Source organism: Alligator sinensis, unplaced genomic scaffold (genome assembly GCF_000455745.1).
Source record: "Alligator sinensis unplaced genomic scaffold, ASM45574v1 scaffold235_1, whole genome shotgun sequence".
In the NCBI taxonomy this organism is placed as follows: Eukaryota; Metazoa; Chordata; order Crocodylia; family Alligatoridae; genus Alligator; species Alligator sinensis.
Window position 1 is genome coordinate 1,926,526 of NW_005842042.1, and position 14,060 is coordinate 1,940,585.

Below are 14,060 nucleotides of genomic sequence, written 5' to 3' on the forward strand. Positions count from 1 at the left end.
GGGCCGACAGCTCAGTGCCTGTCGGGGAAGGCCGGGTGCTCCGGGGCCGGGGCCGCGTCCCGGGTGGGGGCCCAGCGGGGTCTGCCTGCACAAACCCCCGCCCTGCACAGCCGACATCTACGAGCAGGCGGCCGCAGAGCTGGAGCCGCGCGGCTTCAAGTGCGAGTGCCTGGGCGGCGGCCGCATCGCTCACCGCAGCGCCGAGCGCCGGATCCACGTCTACGGTTACTCGGTGGTGAGTGCGGGACCCTCCTTCTTCCTCCCTCGGCCGGGCCGGGCCGCGGTTCTGCTCCTGGCCGGGCCGGGGTCTTCCACGTGGCCCCCATGCTGGGGCTGGACCCACACCCGGCGCCCGGGCTCTGGCCTCCGCTGGCTTCCCCGCAGCCGAGGTGTGCGTGGGAGCTGGGAGCTGGCGCTTGCCGGGGCCGCCCCGGGTGACGACAAGGCCTGGCAGGGCTGTGTGCTCGCTGGCGTGGGGCAGGCATCACAGGCTGGGCTTGCTGTTTTTGCCTGCTTGGATGGCAAAGAAAGGCGGCGAGTGGGGCGGTGCTGGTGCTTTCGCTGTTGTGGCTTGTGGCCAGAACCCCAGTAGCACAGGCAGGGTCGGCAGTGGCCTGGTTTTCCCCAGCAGTTTTTGGGCTGGGCCGTTTCTGGGAATGGGGAGAGCCACAGGGGCTCCCTGCTTCTGTGAGGGCTGGACTCACTCTCCTGGGACTCTTCTCCCTCTGCTAGGAGCAGGCCCTAATGAAACCCAGCCAGAGCTGTGCGCATGCTGTGTTCACTGCTGTGTCCCCTGTGGAGGCTGCCACTCAAGGCCCATCCCGCACCGGTCCCTCCGAGGCCCAGGGCAGGGCGAGGCTGGAAGGGTTTGAACCACTGGCGACACACAGGGGGTGCACCCTCTGTAAAAAGCGCTGCTGATGGCAGCATCTGGGTGGTTGTGCTTGTCACCCTGCCAACACCACTGCAGGCGCTCCCTGCTTGCCGTTGACACCACCACCGCCACCTGCAGCCGGTTGCCGTGCCCCCCAGCTTCTGGGGGGGCACAGCATTTATGGCTTGCGCCGTCCCAGGCTCAGCCGATTGATGCCTATGTGTCTGGTGCCCAGCACCAGGCTGCAGTGTGATCTGTGGACTGCTGCCAGGCATCAGTTGGGACTGCTTAGTATTTTTAGATCCAGGATTGTTGCCTAGTTCTTTCCGCTTCTCATCCTACCAGATCCTCTAATGGCTCAGGGCTGGGTCCTGCAGGCTCTCCTAGGATGTGCTTTGCATGGCTACCAGCACCTCCTTCATGGTCTGATTCTTTTTCCTCCTCTCCCTCCAGGGCTTTGGTCGTGCAAAACACTCCGTGTCTACAGAGAAGCTGAAAGCCAAGTACCCCGACTATGAGGTTACCTGGGCCGATGAGGGCTATTGACATGGCCGTGCCTGGCAGCAGCAGTGCTGAAACTGGAGCTGACCTTTCCACTTCCCTGCCCTGAGGCTCACTGGGCTCTGCTGCCTTGCCTTGGGTTGGAGCCCTCATCTTTAATGAAGCTCCATGCTCTTGGGAAGCTTCTGGTGGGAGGGAGCTGAATCTGGTGCATGGGGAAGTTGTGGGCCTCCAGGTCCTTCAGATATATGGATCTATGCATTGTCTTAGTGCCATTGACTTGCATGGGTACAGGGTTTTATCCTCAGTGTTGACTGTGAGAATTAAAACATATGGAGAGACCATTCATCCCCAATCTCTGTGTCATATACATGTGCTAACCCCTGGCTTACTGGCTCAGCCTGCTATTCCCACGTGGCCAGCTAACTGAGCTTTAGTTAGCTATGTTTAGCATCTGCATTGCAGTTAATTGTCACACCTGAAGTGCTAAGGCTGTGCACAGAAGCTGCCATTTAAGGCCTAGATACAGAGGCCAGTGTCCTGGAAGCTGCAGATGTGAAGAACAATGTTGTCTTTCCCCATTAAGATTGAAAGATTGTTCCTCATACAGAAGGGAGTAGGGGACACAGTTGGGAGTGGAGCCCAAACTAGAAGAGGCGGGGTGGATCCTGGGTTATGCACGATGCGTTATGTTGCCCAAGTTGAGAAAACATAAGGAGGAGCTAGGAGTTGCTGAAGAAAGAAGATGGAAAGAGGGGTAGGCATCTAACTTTGCTATCATGCACCCAGGACAGTACCCACAGGTGACCTCTAGAAGCAAGGAGGCCTGATTGAGCCAGAAACAAGAGAATGGGGATAACCAATGAACTGGCCAAGGAAAACCCCAGGGCCCCTGTACCTGGCCAAAAGGCAGTAGGAGAACAAGGGTCTTAAGGCCAAAGAGGACCATTGGGATCATCCAGTTTGACCTCCCTCCTAATGCCAGCCATAGACCCTTACTGAGGGACTTGGGCGTCAAGCCTAGAGCAGATCTCTTAGAAAAGCACTCAGTGTTGGTTGAAAGGCTTCATGATGACACCACCTCTCCAGGAACCTGTCCCTGTTAGTGTTTCCTGTAGTTGGAATTTGTCTATGTTCACTTTGAGCTGCTGGATCTTGCATCTACCCTCAGATTGAAACAGTCTTCTTTTACAAATCTCTGCCCATTCCAGTTACATGTAGATCATCTTGGAGTCACCTCCTATCCTTGGATCAACTAAATTTAGATGAAGCTTCTGGAGTCTCTTGCTCTCTCTGGTATGCTTACCAGACCTGTAATTACTGCTAGAGCTGTTTTTTTGGAGTATGAATGCCAGAAGAGGGCACTACACATGGTGGTAATACCACTCCCCATTCTACATACGGTTCACTTGTTTAGATGCGCATGGATCGTTTACCCCTATTGCTGCAGCAGGGCACTGGGAGCTAAGGGCACTGGGGTCTTTAAGACCTTTTTGGAATAATGTCCCAGGATACTGCCTCCCAACTTAGATGGCTTGGCCTTGCATTTGACTCTTCAATAATGTTGTCCTGACCATGGTAGCAGAGGCTTGGAAGAGGTTTTCTGTGGTTCCCTTGTTTAGGGGCTTAAGGATAGGTTAGAAAAACAGCTGTTGGGGATGATCCAAGGGAACTTGATCCTGCCTTGGAGAAGGCAGGTGAGGTCCCTTTCAATTCTACCTTGGGGCCCATCTTGCCAAGCAAATCAGATGTGTATATGTAATAATGGACCTGGCGCTTCACCAATTTTTGTCATCTGCAAATTTTACTAGCAGTTTTATACCTTCTATGCCACTTTTTTTGCATCAGGATATGATGAGTGATTAAGCTAAATGCCCCATAGGACCCTATTAAGTCAATGCCACTGTCTGTACTTGTTATACCAAACCTGGGATTATTTTAGTCCACAGACTATATAGCAATGCTGCTTCATCCTTGTAACTGTTTCTTGACTGCCTGTCACAGGAGCCTTCTCATGGCCTTGCCTGGACTGATGTCAGGTTAACTGGCCTACAGTTGTAGAATAAAAGCCTTAGGGTGGATGAATACGATTCATCTTGCTTCTGTCCAACCTGGACTGTTCAAAATTAGACAGCAAAGCAAATGACCTCAGGTCTAGAGATGTGGGGTATGTAAGCCTTTCTAAGCCAGCCCACTTGCTACAGTGCTCAGTTATGGACCGAGTTGTCCATGTGAATTACCTGTAAGCAAATAAGGATGGGAATATGACAATTACTGCTGGGAAGTTTTCTGTGGCTTTACAGTCCTGAGAACCAATGATCTTGGTTTCAGTGAGGAGTTTCTTTTCCTTCCAGTATCAACGTTCTTGTGTAATCTTGTGAGCCAGCTCATTTATCCCAGGGCCAAAGGGATGCGATTAGCCCAGTGTTAGAACTGTTTTTCTCCATCCCCACCCCTATCTGTAAAGGGAGGCGCTTTGGTCTGGGGTGGGCCCAGTCTATGAGGTCTGCATCTGTGTTTGGGCCGGGGAGAAAGCAAGATGCTCCTCACCTGGCAGGCAGGGTGTTGGATCCACTTTTCTCCAGCAGAGGGCGCTCCCCTACAAGCTCTGAGCTGCCTGTGAGTTTAAGGCCCCTTGACCGGTCAGTCCTCTAATAGATAAGAGTGGCGGGGAGCTGTACATGGTCAGGGCCACTTCCCCTGGGCTGGCATGGGAACTGAACAGCAGTGTGAATCAGCGATTCAGGGTCACCTTCACCAGTGAAGTGAAATACAGGGACTTAAGCAAGCAGGGAGTAATGTTTAACGTGGTACCCTTTGAATCATTCCAGTGACAGGACATGGAATACTTGGTTTTCACTCAGCAGTTTGCCTTCCAGGCTTTGGTAAAGACCAGATCAAAGCATCTTAAAGACAAACTGTCTGGTTGCAACCTGTGCTGTTGCTCTCATGCTGTTTTAAAAAATCCCAGCAGGAGAGGTACTGGGGGCTGGGGGTCAAGTGCTTTCCCCATCCCTGTAAACACTACAAACACTAGAGCACTCCAGTGGAGGGAGCCAAGATGGACATCACCCTCGTATGCCTTGGTGATCATGTATCATGCACCCCCATGTGTGCTCAAGGGCATAGCAACTGCACAGCAAATTTTCCCTGAAGGCCAACCTCCCTTTTACCTAAAAGGTACATATTCTGTTACAGCCCCCCACCTGCCTGATTCCTCATTTTTTCATGCCTAAACAATGCATTGACCCTGCTGCTGGTATTATATGAGAGTCTGCTAGGAATATGGGTTTAACTTAGCCAAGATCAGACTAAAGCTGCATCTATTGGAGAAATCACTCTGCAGTGTATTTAGCCAGTCAGTGCTACCTGCAGCTGATGCGAGAGGTTTATAGTCCAGCTTCTAATCTTTGGGATATAGCGGTCACCAGTCTGTGGGGTCAAGGTGGCCTTGCATTGCAGGACCCTTGCATTTTTCAATGAACTTGTGTTTCTCTGCAGGTTTGGTGTTTGCTGATCCAGCACTTCCCAGCCAGTGCAGGGTCAGGCAGGCATGCTCTTTGATAGCTCAGAAATGCATGGACCCTCTGCAGGCCACATCCTGCCCTCACCCATGCTTTCAGCGCAGCTCTGATGATGTCAGCTCCCATGATGTATATCAGTGTAGGTGACAGCAGCATCAAGCTAGACATTTATGGCTTAATTGCACCAGGCTAAGTCCAGTCTAGTGTCCAAGGACATCTTGGAAGCAGCAGGGGCATATTCTTCCCTGTACTCGGATTAGGGCAACAGAACCACGTAGCAGTTCTGAGTTCAGGGGGGGTGTGTGTGTGTGAGAGAGAGAGAGAGAGAGAGAACACCTCTGCTCTATGCCTCAGAGTCCTGTTGTTAGGAGAGGTGCCACGTACTGCAGAGGTGCCCTCGGCTACATATTCAGAGTCGCTTCAGGAGGACCAGGGAATCACTGTTATTAATGATGGGCAGGTGCCTGGACCACTGTCTGTAGGAGATAGGTAGTGGCCCTGCCATAATGCCTCACAGCCCTGTGACATTGTGGGGCACTTACAGCGAGGGAGGCCTTTGTACATGGTCAGGAGCCAGGAGAACAGGTAAAATTTGATGACCTCACCTGGAGTGAATCTCAGGTCTAAATACCTAAAGATCCTTCTTTTCACATCATTGTGGGGAAGGGGCCTTCACAAGAGTGTCCTCTGTGTCCAGGCTGGGGCTACTGCTGCCTGGGCTGGTGATAGTAACTAAATGCATGGCTCTCAAATGCTCTTTATCACCAGCTCTTGCATTATTTGTCAAGGAGGTCAATGTCATTGCCACCACTTTACAGATGAGGAAACTGAGGCACAAAGTATGGAAGCAACTTGCTGTGGAAGCCGAGCTCTCTTGGACAGGGTGTAGGGATAGGGGTGACTAATTATAGGAACATTTGAATGGCTGAAGAAGTAGAGAGAGAAAATGTCAAGTCATCCCCAGCCAGGAAAACCCTAGAAACAGAGGTGCCAAGTATGCGGGGGCCCAAGGGCCCTGGTCCCCCTCAGGAAGAGGGCTGTCACCTGAAATGCATAAAACTTTCCACTTTTCACCTTAGCCCTCTCTGCCAATAATAAAAGTCAGTGCCTATGCCTAGGAACATGGTCCTGAGAAGAAGCAGAAGGGGAAAGAGCACTTTGGGAATGAGTGGACTTGCAAGAGCCTTGGAGCGCTGCATGAAGAACCTCTCTTTTGCTGTTTTCTGGGGCTGTTTGCTGTGTTCAGGGGTGCAGGACTTGTGTTCTTTGTAATCTAACAGGCTTTCATCAAAGACATGCTCGGCTCCTACATAAATTCTCTTCTTGTCAGAAGCCAGCCCTTTGGTAACTGCCTGAGTCAAAAGAGGAATAGCACTGGTGTGCATAGGCATTTTCCTAGAAGCAAAACCATGGTCTGGCAAGCCTGCTGCCCAAGGTGGGCAAACATGGTAGCTGCTTGCAGAACTTGCAGAGGGTTGGAAGAACATAAAATAAGACCTACAGCATGAGCTAGAAACTTCACAAGTAATTCAAAGCAGCACCCTGGTATTGAGGATCTTTATGTAGAGATGAAATCTCCAGGGCAGTAACTGCAGAGTGCTTGACCAGACTGGGGTATCCAGCTGCCAGTAGTGTGGAAGGGAAATGGATCAATGAGATGACCAGCCAACTCCTAGCTGAAGCCTGGAGGGTCTCCCATTCATTAGGAGAGGCCAGGACATTGGCCACCTCGGGACCTGCTACTGGATGAATTCCAACAAGATCTTACAGACTGAGAATATGTGTTAAGCAAGGCATCAACGTGGTGTGGATCCCACTGGAAGTCAGGCCTCTGGATGAGGGATTGGCCCAGTCAAAGGTGTGCATGACCCATGTTGGGGAGAGGCCAAGTTATCTCAGCTCCAATAATGCAGATATCTGACTATCTATGGGAAAACATTTGCTGGAAAGCCTGTTTGGTTCAGTTCAGCATCACATCCCAGTGAGTGGCTGGGAAGATGCTCAGAGAGAGCGTTCCTAGTGAGTCACCCCAAGGGGACCATGCTGTAGTTTAGCATTGCTGCTGTCTTCCATACTCAGCCAGGATTTTAGCTGATAGCAACCTTCTCCCACCTTGGTCCAGATTTTCCAAACCTCAGCTATATCCAGTTTTCAAATCATCCCCTCTGTGTTCGGGGTGTCTGTCATACTACTCACCATACCCTGTGCTGAAGGGACAGTCTTTGGTGGAAGAGCACCAGGTTCTGCTGGATTATAGAGAATCCATCTGTGTGAAGCCTATGGACTGCTTGAAGGCTCAATGATACTTTCATGACCATACTTCCTCCATGGCCTGTGGAGCATCTTTCCTCATTGCCACTGGCTAGTGAGGTGCCTCTTAGGGGCTTGGTGTCCTCAGTGTCAGTCTTGTGTTGGCCCAATACAACACAATGTAGCTCTCTGGAGCCAGGGACCAGTTCCTGATGCCAAATGAGGAGGTCTCACACTGGTCTGAGCTGGGACAAGTCTAGCCAGAATTCTAGAAATTATTCTCTACAGTCTTTCTCCTAGGAGCTCTCCAGCTGTTGTGACACCCTCAGGTAGCAGGTATGGTTTCCTTTCTTGCCAGAACCATTCAGCAAATAAACTCGTTCCTGGTCAGATCCACCTACAGCGTTAGCAGCCAAAGCAGGTCTCAACTCTTCCTTACTTCCGTGTGCTGGAAAGCTACCCCCATATGAAGCTGTGATGATGGAGGCAGGAATACTTGCCCGCCGCAGACCAACTGACTGCAAACCATTCATCTCACCTGGCCCATATCTTTCAAGGGAGTTTCCATGGACCAAAGATACCTCCTTAGCAGTGATTTCAGGGCTAACAGCAACAGTGGAAGCCAAACTAGGTGTTAGCTTAGGCATGAGTGTGGCCATCCCAGTTGCTTGCTAGAGGTGCAGTTTTCAAACCTATTTTTCCCCATTGTCTGGAAATGCCCAGTCATACCTCCATTTGAGACCAATGAAGAGGCAGCTAAAGGGCAAGGCATATAAAAGCCCTTGGGTGAGATGCTGTGGGGACTGGATTAGAGATGCAGGTCTTTTCCCCCTTGGGCCAATGACGGAACTCAGCTAGGTGAGTGGCACCTCTCCAAGGGTGGTTACTGCTCAGATCCATGGTCACATACACTCAGCAAGGAAGTGACATGAGCACTGTACACCTAGGTACTGGCTGCTATGTTGATGGGTGCTGGTGCTTTCCAAAGCTCCTTGTTAGAGGGTAGATTCAGACTAGACATCAGGAGGCACTACTTCACAGTCAGGGCGGCTAGGACCTGGAACCAACTTCCAAGCGAAGTGGTGCTGGCTCCTACCCTGGGGGTCTTTAAGGGAAGGTTAGACGAACACCTTGCTGGGGTCGTTTGACCCCAGTATTTTTTCCTGTCATGGCAGGGGGTCAGACTTGATGATTTGCTCAGGTCCCTTCCGACCCTACCAACTATGACGCTATGAAACTATGGTTGAGAAGATGGGGACTGTGGCTTTGGGGTCTCAAGGATAGAAGAGGAGGTTGTGAGAAGGTTCCTCAGGGCCCGGGCAAAACATGTGCAAGTTCCCTGTGGGGGAGCCCAAGAAAACCTCATGCCCTTGCTCCTGCCCTGCCCCAGAATGAGATGGCTTTATGGTTGCTGTTGTCCATGACTGGAGATAATGATTCTGTTGCAACCAAATGCCAAGACTTGTTTCCAGTCCTAACTGTCCTGAGCTGCAGTGTCAAAGTCACCGGGGAAATTCCCTGGTAATAAAACCTGCTTCCCTGGTGCTGTAACTGCACCGGGTGCACAAGCGCAGAGGCACAGATAACAGTAGGGGCTGAAGTCCACTGCAGGTCAGGTCCTCAGGAGCAGGTTCCAGCCTTTCCCTCTGCTGCTCGGCCCCTCCTGCAGCTGTCAGCCTCTCAGCCCCACATCTTCACCTTTGCCGGGACTGGCAGGCTAGGAGATGCCTGGCAGCTTGTTTCTCTGGGTTCTGGTGCTCTCAGGTAAGTGCTCCCATGCACAACAACTCCGGGCTGCCAAGTGTAACGGGAGACTCTGTTTCTGAAGCTGCAGATGGGGTGGGGAGACGGGGACAAGCCACTGTTTTTTTCTAATCTAGCCTCCACAAGTCACTTTTGAGTATCCTCCTTGGGGACCCAAGTTTCTCCTTGGGGCAAATCCAGGACAAGTCTTTTTTGCCCTTTACCCTGGGGACAGACTGTGCTGGTATCAGTGCATTTGAGGGGGCAGTTGCCTTGAAGTGAGTTGCCACAGGCCAGGAAGTGCTTTGAGCCACGGCTAACTGCACCGTAAAAGAGAGGTTATTCCCTGGGGGTTACAGCAGGGGACTGGGAGGTGGCAACGAACAACTATTCCCAGCTTTGCTACTGCACCTTTCTGACCTCCAGCAGGTCACTTAGTGCCTCAGTTTCCCTGACTGTTAAATGAGGATAATATTGAGGTCATGGGGGAGGGGTGTTGGGAGTCTTCATTCACTGAAAGTGCTGTGGGCTAGTAGATACTGCAAAGGGGTGGGAGTCAAGAGAGCTATATTCATTCCTGGCTTGACAACCAAATCTGCTGTGTGACCTGAATAACCTGCATTCTCTTGCTACATCTATGTCCTTTTTACCTGGTGTATTAGACTGTAAGCTTTGCTGTACAGCACCTAGCACAATGTGATCCTGATCTCTGCAGCAAAGTGCCTCTGTGTCTTACCCCAACAGAAATAGTGCTGGTCCAAAAATGTCCAATGGAGCGTTTTCCCATTGGAAATGCTCGTTGAGTGAAATCAGAAGGTTCCCAGGAAGTGTGCTGATTTCAGCAATGTTGTCATGGGAAAGTCTCAAAATGTTTCATTTCAGCCTTTGTATATTATGTTCTGGTAATGATGGTAACAGTTCCATGAAATGCTTTGACCTGTTTGAAACAAACCATTTTTGATATAGGGACTTTTGGACTGTTTTGCATTGTGAAAAATGTGAACCTCTGGATCCTGATTTGGCACCATTTGAATCCTGCAATCTCCATTTTCTGCAGGACAGAAATGCCAAACTTCCACCAGATCTAGCATACAGAAGGAGAGAGCACAGTGTGACTAGGCCTGTGTCCTGTCACAGTGATTCTACTGTACATCATAGCAAAGCAAAACCAAGTTCCTCTCAGGGTGAAAGGATTGTGAAATACTTTTCAAACCCAAGCTGTAACAGGAGTTTGCAAATCAATAGATCCCAGCTAACAATTCCCTTTCACCTGGCACCTCTGTCTCCAAAGGCCTGTCTGACGCCAGGCATGTGCTGATCAGGCAGGTAACACAGCAGCAAGTGCGGGACAACCAGGGGCAAGTGGCAATCCCTTCCCGTTTCATCCATGGTCCTGGGGACTGTAGCATCTGTGCTGAGCAGGCAACTCTAATTGCAAAGGACTTGGCCCAAAAGGATCCTAGTCAGCAAACATCATTCTTCTCCTTCCAGAGCGGGAAGGCCTGTGTACAGGGCTCTTCTGAGGTACCTTTCAAACTTAAGGCTTGGACCTATCCCTTAGACCAGGGGGTGTTCAACCCCCAGAGCCGCAAACCAGATTGGGCCTGTGGAGTCATGTCATCCAGCCAGTGGGCTTCCCACAGATCAGGAAATTTGGTGATGAAGGAGTGGTGGCAGCAATTGTCACTCCCTTGCTGACAAATTTCCCAAACCATGGGGAGCCCATGGGCCAGATAATATGGCCCTGTGGCCTGTATCAGGCACGCAGGGCCGGGGCAGAGGCAGCGTGGCCCAATCCCGGTGCACTGGATCAGGCAGATGTGGTGTGGGACTAACTGGGGTGCTGAGGACCTACATCAGGTGTGCATGGATGGGGGAGGCAGTCTGGGGACAGGTGCTGCAGGGTCCAATCCTGGCAAGGTTTTGAGAGAGGACAATCCTCGTGCCTGGGGCCCAATCTGGCTTGTGGACCAGCCCTGCGCCATTCATCCAGCCCACGGGGCCAAAAGAGAAAGCATTGCTGCCTTAGATCTTTGGATGTAAATACGGATGAGCTGCTGTCACTGTCACTCACATGTCTATAATACCCAGCCATTGCTCAGGCTCTCAACGATCTCTTAAAAGTAAATGTAATTTTAATACAGCAGCAAAAGCCACCACACCATTTATCACAGGAGCTACCACACTTCTGCCTTACTGGAGCTGGATGGTGGGTAGAGACTGTTTTGTGGAGGATTGCAGCATGCAGCTCTCTTCCAAAGGAGAATGAAAGGTGCTATTTCAAAACACCAAAAAAATTAGGGAAAAAATCTTTGGGGTTAATTTTACCCTTCTGATTCCAGGTTCTCTTGTTTTGAATTGGATCCTTATTTTTCTTATCTACTAGAACACAGAATAAACAAACCCAGCCACAGGAGCTTGTTTCAAAATTAACCACTGACACATTCATTCTGATGGTGTTGAAACCCGAGGCAGAGGGCAAACATGACCAAGGTTGCTGGGAATAGACCCCAAGTCTCCAGTTTCTTGTGGGTCTCATCCTCTCCCAGACCTGGGACTGGACCCCAGAGCTCTGACTAGCCAGTCCCCTATTATAACCTAGAGACTAGGCAGGAGAAGCCAAAGCACAGAGCCAATAAGTTCCTATCCCTCCCCACCACCTCTCCTGCTCCAGCACTGAGATAGGGCAGGTCCTTAGACTGTCTGCACTTCACAGTGACTTTTCTCCTCCTGGGCTTGGCTTGTGTCTGTGTTCTGCACCATGGCCCATGAATACTGGTGATCTGCTTCCTCAGAAGCCACTGCCTGGAGCCATGGGATGAAGAGGACAGGGGCTGGAAAAAAGCCCTGGAAATGTCAGCTGCTGGCCTGCTCTCATGAGAAGTCCCGTGTAGTTTAGTAGAAGCTGGGGCTGGTGTATTCAGACTAGAGGAGACTTTAGCTTGTGGGACAGGACTCTGCATTGGCTGAGCCAGGGGTATGCAAGTTCTTCCCCCTTTCAGTGTTGGGGGTCACCTATCACTGGGTTAAATCCTCTCTCTCTTTTGGGTAGCTGGGCCTCACCCTCTCGGACAGTCCATCTTCATCAACAGATGCTCCAGCCCTGTCGAGAAGGTGTGTGACTTTGTGTGCGACTGCAGGGACTGCTCAGATGAGAACCAGTGTGGTGAGTTCCCTGCTGACCTTTCTCCTGCCTGGTGCCTTCTGGCTGGGTCTTTCTGCACAGCTGATTTCTTGTGATGAGCCTCAGGCTGCAACCAAAGCACCTTTGGTTCCCCTAGTGTCCCTGCTCCTTGAACCCTGCTCTGAGAAAAAGGGCTGGGAGCACAGACCCCCAGGCCTGACAAAAGGAGTATCTAGCTGCCCGCTAAAGGGCTGCATGAAGCTCATGTGGACACATCCTAGCAGGCTTCCAGCCAGTGCAGGTGCTGAGATCAGGGCAGATGTTGCAGCAGCTTATTGAGCATGGGCTGCAAAACCAGCCCAGGACCCTGGGTAGAGACTTAGGTGGGGAACCTGTGCTGGGATCTGCTCAGACATTGCTGCCCTGCTGGCAGTAGTGGTGCTGGCTGGTGTCAGGCTACCTACATGGGCAGCAATCCCATCCTCAGAGTGAAGGGGAAATGTACCCAGAGCCCGATTATCTCTTTCCCCTTGCTGCTTCCCATGATCTGAGTCAGCTACTGGCTGTGCCTTGTGAGACCTATTTATGCTTTTACACCCAGAGGGCCTGAGTTTGGTTTTTGCAGCCAGCCCATCCAGGAGTAGTACTATCATTCTACCTGTGCAGCAGTGCTGTAGGGTGTGAGTGGAGGTAAGGAGCAGGGAGCTGGCTTCCTGGGTGAGCATGCCTCACATGGTGAGTAGGCAACAGTGCAGCAACCCTTAGAAGAGCCCTGTCCTGGTCAGCTAGGGCTGTGTGTGTGCTGTGACCGATCCCTTGACTGGTCAAGCAGGCAGGGAGCAGGGGCAGGGTGATGGGCTCATCTGCTTGCCTCCCTTACATCATGGCACTGCATCATGTATTACTGGTGAATGCTTCGTGCAGCATTCACCACTATTCTCAGCTGGAGCCCAGGGCAGCCTAGACGCTACAACGGGTGAAGCCAGGAGGGATTTCTCTGACCTCCCATAGGATGTGGCAACTTCAGTGACCCTTGGCTGGGCATGGCCCTGGCACGGGTCAACCAGAGCTTCAGAGTCATATCCTGATGCTTTGCTGCTCCAAGTCCTGCTCTGCTGAGGGGGGTCCCAGCACTGTTTGCTTCCATCAGGGTACCACAAAGAATCATCCACGCTGGGAACTCCCTTCACCTGTGACTTTGAAGATGGCAACTGCGGCTGGCAGGATGTGAGCACATCAGCCTACAGGTGGGGCCGAAACCATGCCAGCATCTCCACAGGGAGGACAGGGCCCCACTCGGATCACACCCGGAGCACTAATTTTGGTAAGCCACCTGCAAGCACTGTGCCAAGGGTATAGGGCCTGGAAAAATCCCCTTTCCCTCTGGCAGTTGTAGCTAGGACTGCTGCCTGGGCTTAGATGTGCTGCAGTGTTCTCACCTGGGCCTGGAACCCCAGACCCTGACTGACTGCCAGCCCCTGTGATGGGGCCACCTGGTCTCCTTGTCACTCCTGACCCTGTCTGTTTAAGGCTGAGATGTACCAAAAATGGCCATTTGGAAGCAGATGCTCTGTTGGTTGGTAGGTGAAGGGACTCCTAAATAAGGCAGGTGAGGTTTACTCCTCTCTGCCCTACACAAGATGTGGGGCAATGCAGATTCTGCCTCTGTGAGGTCTATAGTGCCTGCCATTGTACAAGCACCGTGTGGCCACAGCCCATTTCTGTGTCTGGGGCTTGCTTGTCTGTGTCAGTTTGCACATTCTGCGAGTTCTCATTGCCAAGCAAACCACAATGGTGAGGGTCTTTTGCTTGGTGCATTAAAAATCTCAGGACGTCAGAATGAAAAATATGGCACTTTATTTCCTTCAGAGACATGAAAAGAGTGATACTAGGAGAGACAGACAGGCAGACAGACCTATGATGGGGTCCAGCTTCCCTGAACACAACCCCTTTGCTGTGTGTGTGGTATCTGTCATGCCACAAGCATATCACAGCTTTCCTGCACACAGTTACAGAGGCACAGGTATGATGGAGGCAGGGAAAG

The 14,060-nt window shown here is 51.5% G+C and overlaps 2 protein-coding genes across 2 annotated transcripts in view; both read left to right on the top strand.

Annotated features, from left to right (window-relative positions):
• Position 1: 1 nt before the first annotated feature.
• PHPT1 (phosphohistidine phosphatase 1) lies at positions 2-1,723 on the top strand (the record flags this gene model as incomplete). Its single annotated transcript, XM_025203006.1, has 2 exons — positions 2-235; positions 1,328-1,723. Coding segments are annotated over 2 exons (327 nt in total), but the record flags the coding sequence as incomplete, so codon positions are not given.
• A 6,623-nt stretch (positions 1,724-8,346) lies between these two features.
• Positions 8,347-14,060, top strand: part of MAMDC4 (MAM domain containing 4) — a 30,572-nt gene continuing 24,858 nt past the window's right edge. Inside the window, 3 exon segments of the mRNA XM_025203040.1 lie at positions 8,347-8,913; positions 11,945-12,058; positions 13,167-13,340. Of these exon segments, the coding sequence (XP_025058825.1) occupies positions 8,874-8,913; positions 11,945-12,058; positions 13,167-13,340 (328 nt within the window). The 5' untranslated portion in view covers positions 8,347-8,873.